The sequence below is a fragment of the Pristis pectinata genome, chromosome 19 (assembly GCF_009764475.1).
Source record: "Pristis pectinata isolate sPriPec2 chromosome 19, sPriPec2.1.pri, whole genome shotgun sequence".
Classification (NCBI taxonomy): domain Eukaryota; kingdom Metazoa; phylum Chordata; class Chondrichthyes; order Rhinopristiformes; family Pristidae; genus Pristis; species Pristis pectinata.
In genome coordinates this window covers 42,857,655-42,880,274 of record NC_067423.1, presented here as the reverse complement: position 1 = coordinate 42,880,274, position 22,620 = coordinate 42,857,655, and the positions used below count along the sequence as shown (strand labels likewise).

At 40.9% G+C, this 22,620-nt stretch overlaps 1 protein-coding gene across 1 annotated transcript in view; it reads right to left on the bottom strand.

The window, feature by feature from the left end:
* cfap54 (cilia and flagella associated protein 54) overlaps positions 1–19,399 on the bottom strand; it is a 47,961-nt gene extending 28,562 nt beyond the window's left edge. Inside the window, exons 1-7 of the mRNA XM_052034176.1 lie at positions 19,385–19,399; positions 17,997–18,173; positions 11,334–11,426; positions 10,972–11,157; positions 10,162–10,304; positions 5,759–5,906; positions 4,738–4,893 (exon numbers count right to left, since the gene is read on the bottom strand). Of these exons, the coding sequence (XP_051890136.1) occupies positions 4,738–4,893; positions 5,759–5,906; positions 10,162–10,304; positions 10,972–11,157; positions 11,334–11,426; positions 17,997–18,173; positions 19,385–19,399 (918 nt within the window). The remainder of the gene's footprint in view (positions 1–4,737; positions 4,894–5,758; positions 5,907–10,161; positions 10,305–10,971; positions 11,158–11,333; positions 11,427–17,996; positions 18,174–19,384) is intronic.
* Positions 19,400–22,620: the final 3,221 nt, after the last annotated feature.

Sequence of the window (22,620 nt, the reverse complement as noted above, 5' to 3'; positions counted from 1 at the left end):
TGGTTACTGCTGTTCGTTTCTGACAAGCTCCCAGTACTTCTTCCTTTATATTTTGTCCTACCGTATGGTCACTGTTTGGAAACCTTTGTACCATTCCCTAAGTGAATTTTTGTCTTTGTTATTTTTCATCTCCACTCAAACCTATTCAACATCCCAGTTTTCTGAACTTAAGTCACCCATCTCTATTGACTAAGACCATCATTAATTAATAGAGCCCCTTGCCCACATTTCCCAGCTTCCTAAATATCATGTACCCTGCAATATTCAGGCCCCAATCAATGTAGTTCTGCAGGTCCTTGGGATCCATGTCAGGACGATTGCTCTTTTTGGAATTGGTTGCTAATAGGGCATAAATCCAGCACTTGGTGAATGATGTGAAATTCAGAAATTTAGTAATCAAAAGAAGATAACAACATGCACCATAGCAATCTTCAGTGAAGATGGGAAATGAAATTTAAGGCAGAAGACTTCAAAGTGATATATTTTGGTAATAGGAAAAGCATTGTGAGCATTTTAAAGAGGTTACAGGAATGGAAAGACCTGGGGAGGTATGTTCACAAATCCCTGACGATGGGACACCAAAGAGAGAAGGTTGTTAATAACGATTGAGTATTTGGTTTTAGTTATGGAGGAATAGATTACAAATGCAAGTCATATTAAATCTGGTCAGACCTCAGAATTGTACATGGTTCAGGGCACTGCACTGTGGGAAGGATGTCAAGTTGTTAGAGACATGCAAAAGGGATTTTCTAGAATTGCAGCATGGAAGAGAATCTGAGGAAGATGGGGTTATACTTAATAAGAAATAAAAATTAGGTGAAGGTAATCAAGGCCCTGAATGATTTTGATGGATGGGTCAGGAACCAGACAACACTGATTTAAGGATATTAGCAAAAAAAAAATTAAAGACATACTTGCCACACCACCACCCCCCAACACGCCCCTTGTAAGGACTCCATTCCATTCTCCCAGTTGTTCCATCTCCACCGTATCTGCTCAAATGATGGGACTTTCTAAAGGTGTCCTTGAGATATCTTCCTTCTTCCTGATCCATGGCCTTCTCCTCCATGATAGTTGACAGATCCCTCATTGATTTCCTGCACTTCTGTTCTCAGCCCCATTTCTCCTGAACAGAGCAAGGAGCCCTCTGGCTGCCAGACCCCCAACCAGGCACCTGCACCATCCATGTCACCACCCAACCCAACTCTTCCTTTCATCAACCTTCCATAATAAGCATTTTGGGATTTCCTTCCCACCTCATGCTGTCAGACACATCCAGGAGAGGGTAGTGAATCTCTGGAGGCTAGATCATTGGAAATATTTCAAGAACGTTTCTGAAAGATTGGGGAATTGAGGGCTATCTGCAACTGGCCCAAAAGAGGAAGCTGCAACATGCCCAGATGGAAGATGAGATACTGCTCCTCAATCTTACGTTGGGTATTATTGGAATAGTGCAGGAGGCCATGGACAGAGAGGCCAGAGTGGAAGTGGGAAGGAGAATTAAAATGACAGGTAACTGGAAGTTCATGGTCATCCCTGAAGACTGAATGAAAATCCTCTGTAAAGCTGATTTGCCTGAACAGACTGGTTGGGTGCCTTGAAGATGGGAAGGTACAAGGAGAAGGAGCAGACGTTGCATGGGATAGTGCTGAGAGAAGAAACATCATTGACGAAAATGCAAAAATGGATCAGAAAATCCTAATGGGAATGGTTCCTTCAAAATGCTGAAAGGGGAGGGGAGGGTAACATGTGTCTGGTGGCAAAATTTCATTCAAGGTGGCTGAATTTGTAAAGGATGAAGGCTGATGGGTTGGAAAGTGAGGATCAGGGGAAGTCTATCCTTGCTCTGTCAGGGAGGGGATAAAAGCAAAGACACAGAAAATAAATGAGACAGGGTTGAGGGCTACGTCAGTTATAGTATAAGGGAGCCATGACCAAGGGAAAAGGTGGACACCTCACGGGCACCTGTGTGGATAGTCTCACACACAATGCAGATGGAGGAACGGGGAGAATGGAATGGATTCCTTCCAGGAGATACAGTGGGACAAGGTACAATCAAGACAGCCGTGAGAGTCTATGGGAGAGCTACACTTTTCATCTAGAGAAAGTGAGTGGAGTTGAAGGAGAATTTGTTCAATGGGAGAACAAGCTTAGCCAGCTGAATGAGTGCATTGGTGGAGGGGAACTGCTTGGGGCTCTGTTCAAGGAAGGAGCAGAGGGCCCTCACAACATCGAGGTGTGGGATGGAGGGATTGTATATCCAGTGAAAGATGAGTCAATTAGAACCAGGAAATTGAAAACTGGCAAAGTGGCAGAGGGCATTAGATGTGAGCAGTAACTGGGAGAAAGGATGAAATCCAGATCAGAAGAAATAAGTTTGGTGGAGCAAGAGCAAGCTGAAACAATGGGTTCTACTTGTGGATATTATGGAAAGCTGGCTGTGTGGGAATGGAAGATAACAAGGCCATAGGCTATGAAAGAATGCTGTCCTGATGAAATAAACTCCATGACTGCCTGGAGACAATGGCCTGAGGTTCGGTGGTGGGGTTATGGTCTAGTGGGAAATATGAGAACATGTCTGAGAGCTCACATTCGACAGCTGCGAGTTAGGGGCCAATGTGGTTAGGTCTTCTGAAATATTAACTCTTTCCACAGATGCTAACTGACCTGCTGGTTGTTTCTGGTTTTATTTCAGATTCTTGTTTTATTTTCAGATCTGACATTTTTTTTTGGTTTTCAGTAGATTACCAAAGAGTTCTCATGGATAGATCTTCTTCTATGCTGTTTCATTCCATGATGCTAAGTTTGATTAGACATGCGGTTCTATCCTCTACGTTATGACAAAAATATATAGGTACTTAAGAAAGTACTGAAAGATTTTCAAGGCCAATCATGAGCGATACCCAACATGATATACTAGACAGGTCATTGTCTTAAAAGGGAAAACCAAGGGGCTAACTGATAGGTCTTTGAGGTTATTAAAGATGATTCCATTTGAGGCGGTGACCATAACTAAGTATCATAAATTTAAAATAGTCATGAATAAATCGTATAAGAAATACAGATGAAATACAAGACGTAGTTATAGCAGACAGCATTTTACTATTTAAGCAAAAGTTAGGCAGACCCAGGGAAGAGAAAGTTGTGCTAATAAGGTTAGATGAAGGGGTTGGTAAAAGGCTCTTCTGGAGCATGTGAAAATACCAGCATAGACTGAAAGTGACAAGTCTCCTGCTGCTGTACCACACATTCTGTGTTATTCTGTCATTTCCACTGCTTTTTAAATAAGATAAGATTTTTTTATTAGTCACATGTACATCAAAACACACAGTGAAATGCATCTTTGCATAGAGTGTTCTGGGGGCAGCCCGCAAGTGTCGCCACGTCACACAAGTGTCATGACAACAACCTTTCCCTCAACGTTAACAAAACAAAAGAGCTGGTCATTGACTTCAGGAAAGGGGGCAGTGTACATGCACCTGTCTACATCAATGGTGCTGAGGTCGAGAGGGTTGAGAGCTTCAAGCTCCTGGGAGTGAACATCACCAACAGCCTGTCCTGGTCAAATCACATAGATGCCACGGCCAAGAAAGCTCACCAGTGCCTCTACATCCTCAGGAGGCTAAAGAAATTCAGTTTGTCCCCTTTGACTCTCACCAACTTTTATCTATGCACCATAGAATGCATCCTATCTGGATGTATCACGGCTTGGTACGGCAACTGCTCTGCCCAGGACCGCAAGAAACTGCACAGAGTTGTGGACACAGCCCAGAGCATCACAGACACCAGCCTCCCCTCCTTGGACTCTGTCTTTACCTCTCGCTGCCTTGGTGAAGCAGCAGCATAATCAAAGACCCCACCCACCCGGGTCATTCTCTCTTCTCTCCTCTTCCATCAGGTAGAAGATACAGGAGCTTGAGGGCACGTACCACCAGACTTAAGGACAGCTTCTACTGCACCGTGATAAGACTATTGAATGGTTCCCTTATACGATGAGATGGACTATGACCTCACGATCCACCTTGTTGTGACCTTGCACCTTATTGCACTGCACTTTCTCCGTAGCTGTGACACTTTACTCTGTAGTGTTATTGTTTTTACCTGTACTACCTCAATGCACTCTGTACTAACTCAATGTAACTGCACTGAGTAATGAATGGACCTTTACAGTCGGTATGCAAGACAAGTTTTTCAATGTACCTCAGTACAAGTGACAATAATAAACCAATACCAGTACCACTCTTCCGGTGCCAACATAGAATGCCCACAACTTCCTAACCCGTGCGTCTTTGGAATGTGGGAGGAAACCGGAGCACCTGGAGGAAACGCATGCAGTCATGGGGAGATAGGGCGGCACGGTAGCGTAGCGGTTAGCTCGACGCTATTACAGCACCAGCGATCGGGGTTCAATTCCCGTCGTTGTCTGTAAGGAGCTTGTACGTTCTCCCGTGTCTGCGTGGGTTTCCTCCCACATTGCAAAGACATATGGGTAGATTAATTTGGGTTTAAAATGGGCAGCGCAGACTCGTTGGGCCGAAAGGGCCTGTTACCACGCTGTAAATAAAATTTAAATTAAAAAAAAAATTTAATTTAACGTAATACTCCTTACAGACAGCAGCCGGAATTGAACTGGGGTCGCTGGTGCTGTGATAGTGTTACGCTAACCGCTACACTACCATGCCTGCCCTCTAGACTACCATTTTGGACATCAGGTAACTAACACAGAAACATTCTAACCTGCACAACTGGAACTGAAGGAATCCTGTGAAAGATCATGGGTGCAAGAAGTCCATAGCACTGGGCAACAGCCTGCAGTGCTTGATTGCCATCGTTGATCCAGCCAGCAAGATCAATGGCTACCAGCATTTTTTCACATTTCGCCAGTCTACCTAGCTGTGAATTAAAACACCAGGTTACTAATAGGTTACTAGTTAATGGAGCAGTGTACTTTGATTAGAAGACAAACATGTTTACTTTCGTTAACTAACTCTGACAATCTGGATATAATCTATGGTTTCTGCACTCAGTTGGTTTGCCTCATTTACATAGATTCTGATTGTGTTTAAAAGGATTAGTGGATTTTGTGGGATAAGGATTTCAAAGCTGTCAGTATTCAGTCACTACTCTGTATAAATAAACACAAATGACATTTCCAGACATGCAAAAATATAAAAAAAAGATGATGGAAATCTGAAAGTGTATATGTGCTTGTGAACAATGAAACACAAAGCTGCTCGGCACCAGGCTGCAGGCAATGCTGGGTTCTTTGTGGAGTTTGGCATGGGAGACACAACTTGGGCTTAATGCCCTATACTTAAGTTTCATTCACGTCAGAGAATTCTGTGCCGGCTCCAGTGGAATGCAAGGGCATTCTTTCCTGCACAACACAGTTATAAGAACTTTAGGTCGGAAAGAGAATGGCACACAACAAAGACTTTTTAGGTTACCATTAAATATCATTGTGCCTTTGGTACCCAGCATTGCTTTGGTTCAAATCAAGTCACAATATACCACCTATATTTGGGTAAAACTACTGTAAGATCAATGTCATTTCTGGTGGAAAATGTCAAAACCAGTCACAACTTCATTCTAAGTTCCCTTCATCTGAAGGAAATCAGCCTATGTTTTTGAGTGACTCTTACTCAAATGTAATTAAATTAGCAAGAAAATATTATTTGATGTTTTGAATTTGGTATCTATTGGTACAAGGACACAATTTCCAATTCTGAACAGCCCTCAGTTTTGCTTCAGAACATACTTGTCCTTTGTAGAGTGGTCCACCATCACAGACAGAGTCACAGAAAGCAGCTCCTTCCTTGCAATTAATATCAGATTCAATGAAGATATTTCCCAGAAAACTTCGTAGAAGAATGGGAGATGCCAGAGGTACAGCAGTATTGTTTAATCTATAAACCAACAAACATGAATATGGTTATTATAGCAAACAAATAAGGAACTGCCTTACTTTCATCCATATTAATGTTTACTGTGAGAAACTTCAACACATTTGAATTACATATGAACATATGAGTTAGTAGCAGGAGTAGGCTCCATTCAACTCTGCAAGGACCTATCTTCCTCCACCTTAAGGATATTCAGAGACTCAACTTCTACCACCCTTTGAGGAAGACAGTTGAAAGATTCACGCACCACTGAGAGAAAATAATTTGCCTCATTTGTTTGTTAGCAGTGACCCCTCCTGTTCTAGGTTCTCCCACAAGAGGAAACATCCTCTCCTGATCTGCCTTGCTAATTAATCTGCATTTCTGTGTCACTGAAAGAAGTTTTAGAGTAATGTGGGCATAACATGAAAGTCATCATGCATTACCTTACAGCATTCTCTTCAAAATCAAAATGATGCGGTACAAAAGTTCTCTGGGAATGGAGAACAACTTCTGGAAATCGGGATCTGGACATTTTACTGCATACTTCACTGAGGCCTTTGGCAAGTTCCTACAGGGGAGACTGGTCCAAAATGTTAGAGCCTATGGGATCCAAGATAAATTGGCAAATTGGATCAGTAATAGGAAGCAGAGTATGATGTTGAAGGGATGCTTACTGTCGGTTACATACATTAACAATTTGAATATAAATGTAGAAGGTATGATTAGCAAGTGTGCAGATGATGTGAAAATTGGTGCTGATGTTGAAAGTGACAAGAATAGTCTTAAGCTAAGGACAACATCGATCAGTCGGTAAGATGGGCAGAATAACAGCAAATGGAATTTAATCCTGATAAATGCGAGGTAATGCACTTTGAGAAGACTACTAAGGGTAGGACATGCACAATGAATGGTAGGGCCTAGGAACTATTGAAGAACAGAAGGACCTCGGTGTACAAGTCCAAGAATCCTTGAAGATTGCAGTAAGGATAGATAAGGTGATGAAGAAGGCAAAAGGGATACTTGCCTTCATTATCCAAGGCTTATAAGAGCAGGGAGATTATGGTACAACTTTATAAAACGTTGGTAAATGTGAATACTATGCACAGTTCTGTTACAGCCCCCAACACTGAACCCAAAAAACTGAATACAGATAAAGACTGATTCATGTCTGTTCTGCTTCCTATTCACCTGAAAATTAACTCCCCAAACACATTTTCTACAGGCCTAATGCTGACTTTGTTAACTCTTTTTTCTCTTTGAAGTTTCTACAGAAAACCTAATTATCTGATGATATATAGGTTTTATGTATGGATATATACCGGTATATATACAAGGATGGATATATACATGGATATATACAAGCATACATGGATATATATATGGCTGGTTTTATCTTGTACTCTATGTTTCCTTCCTAATTAATTTTCTAGTCTTTCACTGCTGTCATTTACTTTCTGTCCAGTCTTCTGACATCCTCATCTTTGTGCAATAATGTGCTTCTTCTTTAAGTCTGATACTACCTTTAACTTTTATTTTCACTTAACGTTGGATGATGTGTTTCCCCCCACCCACCCCTGGAATTTTGCTTTTTCATTGGAATGTACCTATTCTTTGTATTCTGAAAAAGCCCCTTAAGTTCCTGTTATTGATTCCTTAAACTAGTCTGCCAGATTTTGGCTGGCTCTGCTTTTGTGCCCTCATAGCTGTCGCTATTTAAGTACAAAATACTTGCCTATGACTCATTCTTGTCTCTCACAAACTGAACGTAAAATTCGATTATATTAATATTACTGCTACCTGATGAGGTCATTAATTAAATTCAATCTCATTCAATAATACTAGTTCTCTCCTACCCTGATCTCTGGTTGGCTCCAGAATATGCTGTACAAAAAAAAACTATCCCAATATCTTTCTATAGGCTCCTCATTTAGGTTACCTTTGCCCATCTGAGTTTCCAGCCAATAAACAGATTAAAATCCCCCATGATTATCACCATACCTTTCTGACAAGCTCCTATTATTCTTCCTTTAAGCTCTATCCTACCATGTGATCACTGTTATGGGGCTTCCCATGAGTGATTTAATTTCTCTTCTCCACTCAAACTGCCTCCCTGTACTGGTTTCCTGAATTCCTTGCAATTACCTCAAGTCCAACATTAATTGACACCTTTTCCCAGATTCCTGTCTTTCCTAAATGCAACATACCCTTTAATATTCAGATCCCAGTGTATGTCACCCTGCAGCCATGTTTCTGAAATGACTATCTAATCAAGCTTATTTATTTCTATTAGCTCTCAGTTCATCTGTTTTATTTCAAGTGCACGGTACATTCAGATACAGAGGCACAAGAGGTTCTCCAGACAGAGGTTTTAGTTTTATCCTCTCACTATGTTGCAATCTGTAGCCTTATGTACTTCTGCTCTTTCATTTGTACTCTGTATTCCTTCCAATCACAGTCCGTTCAACATTTTGCAGACTTTCCAGCAAGCCGGTGCTCCCAGTGCACTTTGCCATGTCCTGGCTTGTCAAATTGAAATTGGTCTTCCCCCAGTTCAGGCCCTTAACTTCCAGTCAATCCTTGTCCTTCTCCACAACAACCTTGAAACTTACCTTGTTTTGGTCACTATCTCTGTAATGCCTTGTCCCTACATTTTGACTGTATGTGACTCAGTGTCACCATTTTCAACGACAGTGCACTTGGTATTGGTTTATTATTGTCACTTGTACTGAGGTACAGTGAAAAGCTTGTCTTACAAACTGATCGTACAGGTCAATTGTGAAGCATCGGGGACTCTTTACAAATAAATGCAATTTTGTTGCTGTTGTCAGAAGCTCACCACATGATTAAATTAAATTTCATACAACATTTCGTTGGCCATTTTCTCAAGTTTTTGCCCTGCTGAAGTCTGTAACTATCCCTTCATTATTCAACATTTCCAAGTTGCAAATTATCTGTAAACTTCCAAATTGTGCTGTGTACTCCAAGTCCATATAATTCACAAGATCACAAGACAAGGGAGCAGAAGTAGGCCAATCGGCCCATCGAGTCTGCTCTAAAGAAAAGGGGAAAAAGAAAAATGAAATGAGAAATTGGTGGGGGGGGGGGGTATAGTAACTGGTAATTGTTCAATTGTTCACATGTACCGAGATACAGTGAAAAACTTTGTCTTGCATGCCATCCAGACAGATCATTTCACCACATCAGTGCATCGAGGTAGTACAAGGGAAAAACAATAACAGAATGCAGAATGTAGTGCGACAGTTATATAGAAAGTGCAGTGCAGGCAGACAATAAGGTGTAAGGGCCATGTGGAGGTAGATTGAGAGACCAAGCGTTCATCTTATCGTAAAAGTGGGATATAATGGCGGGATAGCTGCCCCTGAGCCTAGCGGTGCATGTTTTCAATCTTTTGTATCTTTTGCCCGATGGAAGGGAGGAGAAGAGAGAATGACTGGGGTGGGAGGGGTTTTCGATTATGTTGGTTAAGTTACTGGGCTAACATGGACCATTGATCTCTGGACTTGTTTGAATCTGACCATGCAGCTGGGAAATTGAAAGCTAGTGTCAGTGACGGTAACTATGAAATTGCCAGATTGTTACGAAAATCTGATGTCATTCAGGAAAGGAAATCTGCCATGCTTGCCCAGTCTTGCCCATACCTAACTCAAAACTCACCAATTTGAATCATAACTGCCTCCTCAGTTTAGGTAAATAGGGATGGATAATAATTGCCAGTGATGTTCACATCTCACGAATGAACAATTAAAAAATTCATATTCTTCATATTTCTCAACACAAAAAGAGGCCATTTCACCCATTGAGTGTATGCCAGCTCTCAGAGCAGTCCCAGAGCAGGCAAAGGTAAGGAGGAAGAAGGTGGGGGGGGTGGGGGGTTGGAGGGGGGAGGTAGAAGAAAGAGAGATAGGCTAGGAAAGGGAAGGGAAGGAAAGAAGAGGCATGGTTGGGGGTGGGTGAGGGACGTGTGGGGATTACTTAAAGTGGGAGAATTCAATATTCATGCAATGTTCATAAATGTAGAATCCTGTTATGAGAAAAAGCAGTTTCCAAAAATGTTACAAAGAAATAAATTTTACTTAGATAGAATTACAAGGAGAGATACCAGATTTTTTTAAAGCATTTTTTGCCTTAAAACCTGTTTACATTTTTGGATGAGATACAAAAATAGAGCTTCCTAAGAATGTTAATGATATCAAAATTCACCTTGATCTGAACAAGATGTGAAGGAGATACAATGAAGGAATTTGCAATGTTATACCTTTTCTGAGTGATGTACCATTCAGTTTTGTTTGAAGTATACCACGGATCTGGAGCGGGTGAAGGTGCTTCTGAGACAAAGTGATCCCACAGCACTGAGAAAGCTGCCTTTGTCACTGGATAGTGGCCCAATTGATATGCAGCCTAAATAAAATGAATATCAATTAGAACATTATAACTTTTGAGAAAAAATGCTCTCAAAATGGTATGATTATATTCTTATGAACAATGTAAAAATATAATCAATTAATTATTTGTGGCATACTTGTATCTAGCTGGTATAATACTTAACTATATTTGAACAACTTTAGCTTACAGCGGTATCCAAAATTATGGGAAGCAAAGATTGGATACATAGTTTAAAGCTGTTCCTCCGAGCAGAGGTGTCTAAAGCTAAGAGGCAATAGGTTCAGAGGGGATCTAAGGAGGAATTTTATTGCCCAGCGGGTCATTGGAATCAACTATGCATTGCCACAGTGTGTGATGGAGGCAGATGCTCTCACTGACATTTAAGTAGCCAAGCACTTGAATCACCAAGGCAGAGATGGTTATAGACCAAGTGCAGGTAAATGGCATTAGTACAGATAGGTACTTGATGGTTGACATAGATGTGGTGGGCCAAAGGGCCTGTGTGCTCAGGTTCAGTGACTTTATTGAGATATACAGTATTTTATAAGTAATTTTGACTTTGTGCAGTAGTTCGAAATGGTTGACAGTGATTGACAGACCATTTTCCAACCCAGCCCCTCCACCCCAAATGACTTCAATAGTAATATCCATCTCCCACCTTCTAATCAGAGAGCAGTTTTACCTTACAAAGATAGGTCCACGTCGTAAGAATGGAAAGTGGATGATATGCTAGAATTGGCTTTGTTGTCTCTCCGATTCCTTTTCCAATGATTTTTCCATCTTTTGAATAACCAGCGACAGCAAAAATGTACTTTTCATTAGGTTCAAGGCCTTTTACCTCCAGTAAACAATCTTCAAAGGCTGGCACCTTTTGTCAGAAAAAAAGTGGTTTCCACAATACTTTACACTATATTGTTTCACACAATTTGGCAGGTAAAATACAGAACATTAGAAAGGATAGTTCCATGTTAAAAATGGATAAATGGAAATCTAAATATCACAGGATGATCATCCATTGCACATGCATTGGTTCTGTTTATGTACCTCTCGTCCTGTACCCTGAAGGTGGATATCTTTCAGCCTGGCTTTGAGAATGGATCCTGTTGCACTACGACCAAATATCCGATACCAATAAACCTCAATAAAAAGAGCAAAAGTTTTCTTTTAGTACTTAGAAATGTAAATATATAACAATTGGTTAAATTGTGATTCTGGGCTTTAAGCTTGCCACATTGCAATGGGCAACTATAGTGTCACACACAACAATACAGTTTAACAAAGAATACGGTGAAGAAGGTTGAATGGCCATTACACAGTGTGCTGCACTGTAACTCTCTTCAACAACCACATCGCATCTTCATCAATCTTCCCAAAGGCCTCTGCAGCAGTTTTGGATTTCGGTATAATCAGGCTGCAGAAACGATGTTCAATTTGCTAGTGATTTTAAAGTAAATAAATAATCCATATTAAAAAAAAACCATATTAAAATATCAAAATCTGGATGAGATTGTTTGGCGTACTGCTGAGGAATATTAGTTAGCTGACACCCTTTCACAGAGTCTTTCTGGGGTTTTGTCCTAAGACTTGCTCCCGTTCCTGCAGATATTCCCATCCAGTGTGGAGCCCTCTGCAGGGGATCTGTAAAGGATAGAACACTGGTACGATGCAGGTAGATATATCAATGCTGTGATATGTTGCATCTTATCCTGAAAGTATAAAAGAGAGATTTGGGCTTATGCCATGCACCTAAAGTGAAATAAAGAGAGGAAGCCAAAAAAAATGGGATTTGGGGAAGGAGAGAAAAGAGAGAGGCAGCATCACTTGTTCCCCATCACAGACATTTCCCTTCTTCTCTCCAGACCTCTTCCCCTGCAGCTTAAAATCTGTTTTATTTCTAGTTTTACCATATTTTGATAAAAGGCCATTAAACTGAAATGTTAACTTCCTTATTCACTCCACGGACAGAGCCCATCTGTGCTCTCAGAGCTTCACGTTCCTAGGAGTGAACATCTCCAATAGCCTGTCCTGGTCAAATCACATAGGCGCCACGGCCAAGAAAGCTCACCAGCGCCTCTACTTCCTCAGGAGGCTAAAGAAATTCGGTATGTCCCCTTTGACGCTCACCAACTTTTATCGATGCACCATAGAAAGCATCCTATCTGGATGCATCACAGCTTGGTACGGCAACTGCTCTGCCCAGGACCGCAAGAAACTGCAGGGAGTTGTGGACACAGCCCAGCGCATCACGGAAACCAGCCTCCCCTTCTTGGACTCTGTCTTTACCTCTCGCTGTCTTGGTGAAGCAGCCAGCATAATCAAAGACCCCACCCACCTGGGACATTCTCTCTTCTCTCCTCTTCCATCAGGTAGAAGATACAGGAGCCTGAGGGCACAGACCACCAGACTTAAGGACAGCTTGTACCCCACTGTGAAAAGACTATTGAACTGCTCCCTTATACAATGAGATGGACTATGATCTCACGATCTACCTTGTTGTGACCTTGCACCTTATTGCACTGCACTTCCTCTGTAGCTGTGACACTTTATTCTGTAATGTTATTGTTTTTACCTGTACTACCTCAGTGCACTCTGTAATAACCCAATGTAACTGCACTGTGTAATGAATTGACCTGTACGATCAGTTTATAAGACAAGTTTTTCACTGTACCTCGGTAAAAGTGACAATAATAAACCAATACCAATACCATCCTTCTCAGTATTTCCAGCATTTTCCAGAGAATTCACATTTGAAATGGTAAATTATCCCCCCCCCCCCCCCAGTGTGTAGGTGGGTCCAAGAATCTGGGTGGAGTTATTGGGAGCAAGAATTCAATGGGATTAATGTAGGATTCGTGTAAACTGGTGCTTGATAACCAGTGTGGACTTGGTGAGCGAGAGGGCATGGTTCCATGTTGTATGATTCCAGGTTCAAACGTACATTTTATAGATTTCCCCCAGTCAACTTGCACACAAAAGATAGCCAGATTCTCATGGAAAAGGATCTGAAGGATCTTGAAAAACTAATGCTGTCATATGGTTGGGGGTATAGAACAAGCTCTGCTAAATATCAGGCTAAACCACACCCCAGAGTTAGCTCTGTCAGAACTTTTAATATTACTGAGCACCTCTAACATTTGGAAACATTCAAAAGTTAATACAATTTAAAGTTAAAGAAGCCAAATGCAATTCAAATAATTAATAAAACTAAATAAAAGACTTTTAAACTGTTAAAACAAAACTCCATTCAATAAAATATTCCTTTCTCCATGCCACAAGGACACGACTTTATTCATTTCATGAAGAGAAATTGGGAATGCAGTTCCTGTGCTGGGTCTAACCTGGCAGAGGTTCAGCGGGCAAATTCTCCAACTTGGGTTGTGGGGATTTGCTGCCTTTCCAGTTAGACTGCTTGATTCCATGAGGATTCCAAAACTGCAACGCGGTTTGGAAACCAATACAGAAGAATGGCCAACAGCTTGCGCTTATGCAAAATCCACTTGTTCAGCACAAAATCCATTTCCTTGTAATCTTACACAACTGCCATCAGCTGTACTTTGCATGGTTCCTTCACATTTGCAAAGTATCACTTATAAAACTAAAACTATGTCCCTTGATTCTAAATTAGCCCTTTAGCAATGATTATGCCTGGAAAATCATTCAAGTTAACTAAAAACTGGAAATGTTGATTTTTCACATTTATGTTAACAATAATTTCTGTGCAAAAGGTGGCAAACTTCAAAGATAAGATAACCTTGGATTCAATTGCCTACCTCAAAGGCTTAATTCCAAGGTATATTAATTACTTCACATCAAAGAAGAAGTTTAATCCATTAATCTACTCACAGTATTTCTAACTTCCAATTTTGGTCCAAAATTTATCGGGATCCTTCTTGGAAACTATTAAGGTTTCTTTTTTAAAAAACAAGCCTTGCCAATATTGTGTTTCATATGTTCACCATTCTTCTATTTAAAAAAAATCCTCTACATTTTCTTTTATTTCTTTATTTATAGATGTAACCTTTTGCTTAATTACGTATGTATGGCAGAAAGTATATTTGGATCCAATTAGTGCAACTGAGCATAATTTCAATTATTTATTGAGCAATTCTTCTCTCATTCTTCTCTCCTCAAGGGAGATGTGCGATTTTCAATCTTCACTCATGTTATTCTTTTAAAATCTGAAATTAATGATATAGCCCTTCTCTACCCTTTCCAATATCATTTTGGAACACAGTATAATAAATCTCTCTGAACTTAAATGTTGCCGCAACACATCCCAACAATCTGTTGCTTTTGTTTTAAACTATCTTGGAACACATTCTTGCTGATTTTAATGACATGCCCATTAAAACACCCAAGGTCCTGTTCTAATAGCTCAAGCACATTCCCACTAAATGGGATAAGTCGCCTGCTGCCATTTCTTCATCCAATAATCTACCTTGCAAAGAACATTCCATTCTCTGGACTCCTATACATACTGTCTGCACATTTTCATGGCCCAGAATTTTCAGCCAACAGCTTGCTGTCCATACATGCAATGACCTCCAAAATTACCTCAGACCTACCACACAAGGTGGGAACTTGCAGAGGGAAGTATGGTAAGGCCCTGGACAACTACAGGGCCTTTAATGCTGTAGTGCCATCAAGTGGAGAAGAGACAAACCAAACTGAAAAAACTTTGCCCACTTAGTCATGCCTTCTGTTCTAGGCACCTAACAAAGCTATCAAAAATATATCCAAGGTTCTTATGGAAAGTGAAGGAAGAGATTTCTGACCCTTTGGCGATTGATCCTTGCGTCCTGACAGGCCACAGGAGTAGTGCCAGATGATTGGAGGGTGGCAGATGGCCAGTGGTGTTCGTGGTGGGTGTGTGGAATGCACTGCCTGCAGAGCTTGTGGGGGTAGATGCATTAGGGGCATTTAAGACACTCTTAGATAGGCACATGAATGATAGAAAAAATGGAGGGCTATGTAGGAGGGAAGGGTTAGATGGATCTTAGTGCAGGATAAAATGTCGGCACAACATTGTGGGCTGAAGGACCTGTACTGTGCTGTAATATTCTGTGTTCTAAAACTCAATGCTTCTGATATTCATAAACATTGAAAAGCAATTTAAAGTATACAAATTACTGAAAACTATTTTAAAATTGTAATTCTACTGAAAATAAAGACACTTAAAATATTTAAACATGCATTTTTTAAAAAAAAAATCAATATCAGCTAATACCTATTTCATTTCAATCAATGGAAAAGCAGTAGTTTCATTTTGAGTTTAGACTTCGTAGGGTTGGGAAAAATGCTGAAATTGCCACTTTCACAATCTTCTCCACGAGCAGTGCAGAGAATAGGAAGACTGTTGGAACTTCGAGATTTATACATTCACATGGAAATGGCAAAGTTCCAAACAGTTACATTGAGAAATACTGGCAATTCCTCATGGAAATGTGGATATTTCTCCACAAAATTCAAGTGCTAATGTGGTGTATTATAAATGATAAATATAGCAAATATATTATAGTAGTGGGTGATCCTGCAGATAAACATTACATCACCTCGCATTACCTAAAAGGACCACCTAAAGACTAAACTCAAATGTTGGACCTGAAAGGTTAGAAAAGTAATTGCAATTTTAAAATCAAATGTCATGTAAACAATAGATATTTGTCATGCAAAATTTATAAAAAGAATCAAACCGTAAGCATTAAGTACAATTGAAAAGATATCTGAAGATGGACACAAATAAACGCAGCATCTAAAAACTGTGGACCTCTCCTGTATCGACAATAAAGTGGGATGCCTCACATAAAGTACAAGAAGCACCCAAGAAGAAAATGGTGCAACAGTAAAAGCAAGACCAAGAAATCACAGGAAATGATCTCAGACCTCCAGTCAATTATCCAAACAAGGAACTGGCACAAAGCCTTCAATCCTGCAAGAAGCAGAAAGTGTCCCGACCCAAGGCAATGACACCTAACAATCATCCTGACTGAAAACAGAGGGCAGCAAAGAGAAAAACCATGTCTCCATTTCCCCTTTACTCTTGTATTCTCCCAAGTGGCAAGTACCTTCAGATGACTGTGTGGGGAAGACTGAAAAAGCAAGATTATATCACTTGAGACACAAGAGACTGCAGATGCTGGAATCTGGAGCAACAAACAATCTGCCGGAGGAACTCAGCGTGCAGGAAAATTCCTCCCACAGATGCTGCTCGACCCGCTGACCTCCTCCAGAAGATTAAATCACTGATGAGTCTGTGAAAGAACCAACTGCAGAAATATTATTTTAAATTTAGCACAATGTAGTGAGACAGGGTCATCATTAATCTGATGGTTGAACAATCCTCTGGGGAAACATGTTCAAAATATGATCTTGGTAGAAGCTCCAAGAACATACTGAATATGAAAGGAATCAAAAGTCTAACGAGAGTGAATTAATATCAGTAAATTAAAGTACTGGTGAAGTTAACAGGACAAGAGCAAAAGGAAACAGATTATTTTCATAATGTCAGGGTGTAATTAATGGATTGCTGCAAGGATTACTGCTTTGCAATCCAAAGTATGATTTAGGATCTTATACAAGTTTGCTGACAATCCACAGCTGGGTCGGAGAGTAAGCCGTGAGTAAGATACAATTTCCTTCCAGTAACTGAGTGATTGGGAGGTATCGACAATCAACAGCCAAAAGTCTTGCATCCATGTGCTGGCAACCAAAGGGAAAGTTCTATTCCCTTCGTATGTACAATCTGAAATGAATTTACCAACAGTTCACCAGTAGCATTTTATATAAAATGAGAACTTTACTACCTTATCCTTCGATGTCCATCACATGTTAACATTATTGTACTTTACAATATTATCCACCATACTTACCTGTAACTGTTACAAGTCTTGATGAAGATATTCCAGTTTCTTCCTATTCACGACTTGTTCATACAATTTTTGATGAACAGTGTTATACTGGATACCCTGCTCCACATCAACAGAAATATACCAACAGCAGCATTCACGGAGCAGAAATTTGTGGAACACCATTGGATGCCTTTCCACCAGTGGAACAATTTATCTCCACGCCTTGAACTCACCACTTGTCTTGTGCAGAATATTTGTCAAGTATTTTGTAAAAACATAATCAAAACATATTGACTTAATTTCACCTATTCAAAATGTTTAAGATTTGAGCAGGTTTTTGAGATATTCCTATCACTCCTAAAATCATGTTGACAACAGCTGCAAGTACCCCAGATCAGTTTATAGCTTCCACAGAACATTTTTCCACTATCAATGTTAAGATAACTAGTCTGCAATTGCAAAGTTTTGGTGCCAACTGCACCAGTCAATTTTCCTAATCAGCGACTCTAGCTTTTATGCAACAGTGAAACATACCAAAGCATCAAGGATTCTAGAGTGCTGCAATCGATCCTATTCCGTAACTGTTTTAATTCGTTTCTGCAGGTGTAATGAATTGGATTTAAAATAACTAAAGTTTGCGCACTATATCCTCGGTGAAAACTGGTATGAAGAAAATTATGAATATCCAGATTATAGGTTTCTTTTCGCCATTTTATCATTTTTGAACCAACCAGTCCAGAATGAAAATAAAAATGTTATAAAATTATTTATTTTGACTATGAACATCGTGATATGCTTTTATACAATAATAAATATAATCACAACACAATCTAAAAGAATGCTTTAAATATGTGTCAACCTTTTCAGATGAAGCAAAAGGAGCTGGCTTGAATATCATAGAATTGTGTGTTCTGGACACCAAGATGGGGGCTGGTACAACATCAAGCTTCTTGTTATCAGAAGAATCCTTTTGTGTATTTAACAAATATAGTTTCTTCTCCTCAGCTTCTGCTTTCTTTAGAAGAGTCACAATTTCCTACAAAAGGATATGCTTTCCTTTAAGATTTATCACTTTAAGAAATCATTTTAAAACTTAGCCAATTATGAACAATTATGACTAACAGGATCATCATTTTGTCATACAATTTCTCATGATTTTTAGACATCTATATTTAAATTATGCCCTTAAATTAATATATAGTCAGTAGTGAAGCAGCAGTATATGAATGCCCACTGGCAGAAAGCTGTATTTTTGCAAGGGCTCTGTTTGTGCACATGAAGAGCTTTCCCCAAGCTTTCAATAAAGCTGTGGTGGAGTAGTTGGGAACACCATGAGGAAACTCCTGTTGTATTACTACTTTTGCTATTCATACTTCAATTCATTATGGAAATGATGGCGTTATTCGCACCCACATCTTGGAAAATTCGTTTTAAAAAATTAACAAACTATGTCATTACAACCCCATCACTGTCACACTTAATAAGCATATTTTCTTACATACAAGTTTCTTGCAATTGATTGTGGAAAAATCTAATTTTCATAGAATAAAACAAAACAGAAGACAAGAAAATAGAATCAACTGCCAGATCAAAGATGTAAGTGTGGGCACTTGTATATTTCCAAGCCATGCCTGCCTTTTTGTGGGATTATGCGGAACAGTCTTAGTTTCAGTTCTACTCGAGCCCACTCCCTGAACTTTCTCCTGTATGCGAGGACTGCATTAGTACTGCTTCTTGCACTTATGCAGAACTCAAAAATCTTTTCATTTTTGCAGCCAGTCTCCACCCTGCTCTCACCACCACATGGTCCATTCCTGACTCTTCCCTTCTCTTTCTGGAACTTTCCACCTCCATCTCAAGGGATAGGCTAACTACCGACATCCACTAGAAGCCCACAGATTCCCACAACTACATTGATTATACTTCCTCCCACTGTAAGGACTCCATTCCATTCTCTGAATTCCTCTGTCTCTGTCGTATTTGCTCCAATTCTGCACAGGTGCCTCTGAAATGTTGTCCTTATTCCTTAACCACAGCTTCCTCTCTACCATAATGGACAGAACCCTTGACCACGTCTCATTTATTTCCTGCACCTCTGCTCTCACTTTTTCTCCCCTCAGACAGAACAAGAACAGAGCTCTCCCGGTATTTACCTTCCATCCCACTGGCCTCCACATTCAACGCATCGTGTTCCCAATGTCCACCAGCGCCAACAAGATTCCACCACCAGGCACACATTCCCCTCACCTTCCCTTTCAACATTTCGCAAGGGTCCGTCCCTTCACAACAGCCTGGTCCTCACTTCCGTCCCTGTCTACCACTCCCCATCATGTGGCACTTTCCTGCGCAACCAGAGGCGAAGCACTTGTCCCTTCACCTCTTCCCTTCCCACCATCCAGGGACAGTCTTTCCAGGTGAGGCAGCAATTCGCTCGCACTTCTTCCAATCTAGTGTAGTGCATTCGGTGTTCACAACGTGGCCTCCTGCAATGTTACAGTGAGACCCAATTCAAGCTCGAAGAACAATACCTCATCTTCCGTTTAGGCACGTTGTAGTCTTCTGGACTTACTCTAACTTTAGATAACATGTTCTTTCTTCCTGACTAGATCAGAGCCGTTTCCACCTGCCATGCTCTCTTTCTTTTCCTCGCTGTGTGTAATCTATCCTGCTGAACAGTATGCCAGAGCCACATCAGCCACAAATTACATAACGCTGGTACCTTGTCTCATCTGCCACATATTCACTCATTCCATCCACACTGTGCTGCTACCCAGACTAACTTATTTCTCTCTTTCTCAGGTCTGGTGAAGGGTCCCTCATCTGAAACATTAACTGTTTCACTTTCCACAAATGCTGCCAGACATTCTGAGTTTTCCCCCAGCATTTTCTGTTTTTTCCTTATGCTACACGCATCAGTCTATCCTGCCAGGCAAAGTTGGTTTGTCGGCGCAACAGGTTATCAAGAAGGCAAATGGAATGTTGGCCTTCATTATGAGAGGGATTGAGTTTAGGAGCAGGGAGGTTATGCTGCAACTGTACAGGGTTCTGGTGAGGCCACACCTGGAGTCCCGCATGCAGTTCTGGCCTCCTTGCTTGAGGAAAGATATACTGGCTTTGGAGGCAGTGCAGAGCAGGTTGATTCCGGAGATGAGGGGGTTAGCCTATGATAAGAGACCGAGTCACCTGGGACTCGCAACCTGGCCTCTTCTACATTGGAGAAACCACATGCAGACTGGGTGATCACTTTGTGAAGCACCTGTGTTCAGTCCACAGGAATAATCCCGAGCTTCCCATCGCCTTCCATTTTAGTTCACCATCCATTCTGATCTCTGTCTGGGGCCTCCTGCAATGTTACAGTGAGACCCAATTCAAGCTCGAAGAACAATACCTCATCTTCCATTTAGGCACGTTGTAGTCTTTTGGACTTAACTCTAACTCGCTGTAATTCAGAAGAATGAGAGGGGATCTTGTAGAAGCATAAAAAATTATGGAAGGGATAGATAAGATAGAGGCAGGAAGGTTGTTTCCACTGGTAGGTGAGACTTGAACTAAGGGACATAGCCTCAAGATTTGGGCGAACAGATTTAGGACAGAGATGTGGAGGAACTGCTTTTCCCAGAGAGTAGTGAATCTGTGGAATTCTCTGCCCAGGGAAGCAATAGAGGCCACCTCATTAAATATATTTAAGACACAGTTCGATAGATTTTTGCATCGTAGGGGAATTAAGGGTTATGGGGAAAAGGCAGGTAGATGGAGCTGAGTCCACGGGTAGATCAGCCATGATCTCATCGAATGGCGGAACAGGCTCGACGGGCCAGATGGCCTATTCCTGCTCCTATTTCTTATATTCTTATGCAAGTCCCACCACCTGATCACTAACAATTCACTACACAGATCTGGCAGTTTAATGTACTGATAAGTGTCTCCTTTAAGCTATGTTGACTCACCAACATTCCCTTTGTTCTACTCACATCTCCCCACTTTCCATCCTACTAAAAACCTACCTGCAGCACTCTCCTTCCAAATTCTGACGAAGGACCCGATACGTTGGCTGTTTCTACTTCCATAGATGCAGCCTGACTTGATGAGTTAATCCAACATTTTCCATTTTTGTTTCAAAATGGTAGTAGTAGTAAACTGGCCCCTCAATCCAACGTGATCATGCTGATCTGCCCCAGGACTCTGTGCTAGTCCCCTATAGCCCTCAATTCACGTAGTGTAGCGGTTAGCGCGACGCTATTACAGCGCCAGCGATCGGGGTTCGATTCCCGTCGCTGCCTGTAAGGAGTTTGTACGTTCTCCCCGTGTCTGCGTGAGTTTCCTCCGGGTGGCCCGGTTTCCTCCCACATTCTAAAAGATGTATGGGTAGGTCAATTTGTGTTTAAAATGGGCGGCGCGGACTCGTTGGGCCGGAAGGGCCTGTTACCACGCTGCAAATAAATTTTTAAAAAATTCCCCGATCTTTCATAATTTTATCCAACTCCTTTATAAATATCTCCATTGATCCAGCCTCCACAACCCGATATATAGAATTCCAGAGAGTCACCACCCTCTACAAGAAGAAATTTCTATGCACCCTGGTTTTAGATGACCACACTCCCCCCTTACCTTGTAACTATATCCCCTTATTAGAGACTGTCCCACGAGTGGAAACATCTCAACATCTAACCTGTCACATCCCTTAGGATCTTACATGTTTCAGTAAGAACACCCCTCAGGCTTCTAAACTCCAAAGAATACAGATCCAACCTCCTAAATCATTCATGATAGGACAGCTCTCTCATCCCAGGTATTAGTCTCAACAACACCAGTGGCCTGGGTTCAATCCGGACCTTCAGTACTATCTGTGTGGAGTTTGCACACTTCCCCTGTGACCCTGTGGGTTTTCTCCAGGTGTTACGGTTTCCTCCCACATTCCAAAGACCGCTGTAAACTGCCTCTAGGGTGAGTAGTAGAATCTGAGGGGGCAGACTTGAAGGGAAGGTGGGGAGATTAGCTTATAGGGATAATTACTGGCAAATGGGAATGCTCTGAGAGCCAGCCAACACTCTATTAACAGCAGAATCTGTCAATGTGGAAACAGAAGGTCAAGCAATGTAATTCATATTTGCACAGCGTTTTCATCCAGCACTTTACCTCCCACAAACATTCATTAATTGAAGTTCAAAGTAAGGTTAATTATTAATTGAAGTTCAAAGTAAGGACAATAAAAATGACATAAATATTAAAGAATAATACACTTATTTTGTGCATTGAACTAAGTTAAAAAATGTTTTTTTGAAAATATAAAACTTCCCTCCCAAGCTGAGTTTTAGGAACTTAAGAAATTCACAGGGCCAGGAGAAAATACTTTTCTGGTCAGTCCCATGGTTCAATAAAAGGACTACAGTTCACTACCGACATCTCTGAATTGATTATTTTCACCAAATGCCTGCCAAATGTTGTATCTCCTGTTAGGACTATCCCCTAGGTTGGAGTGAATC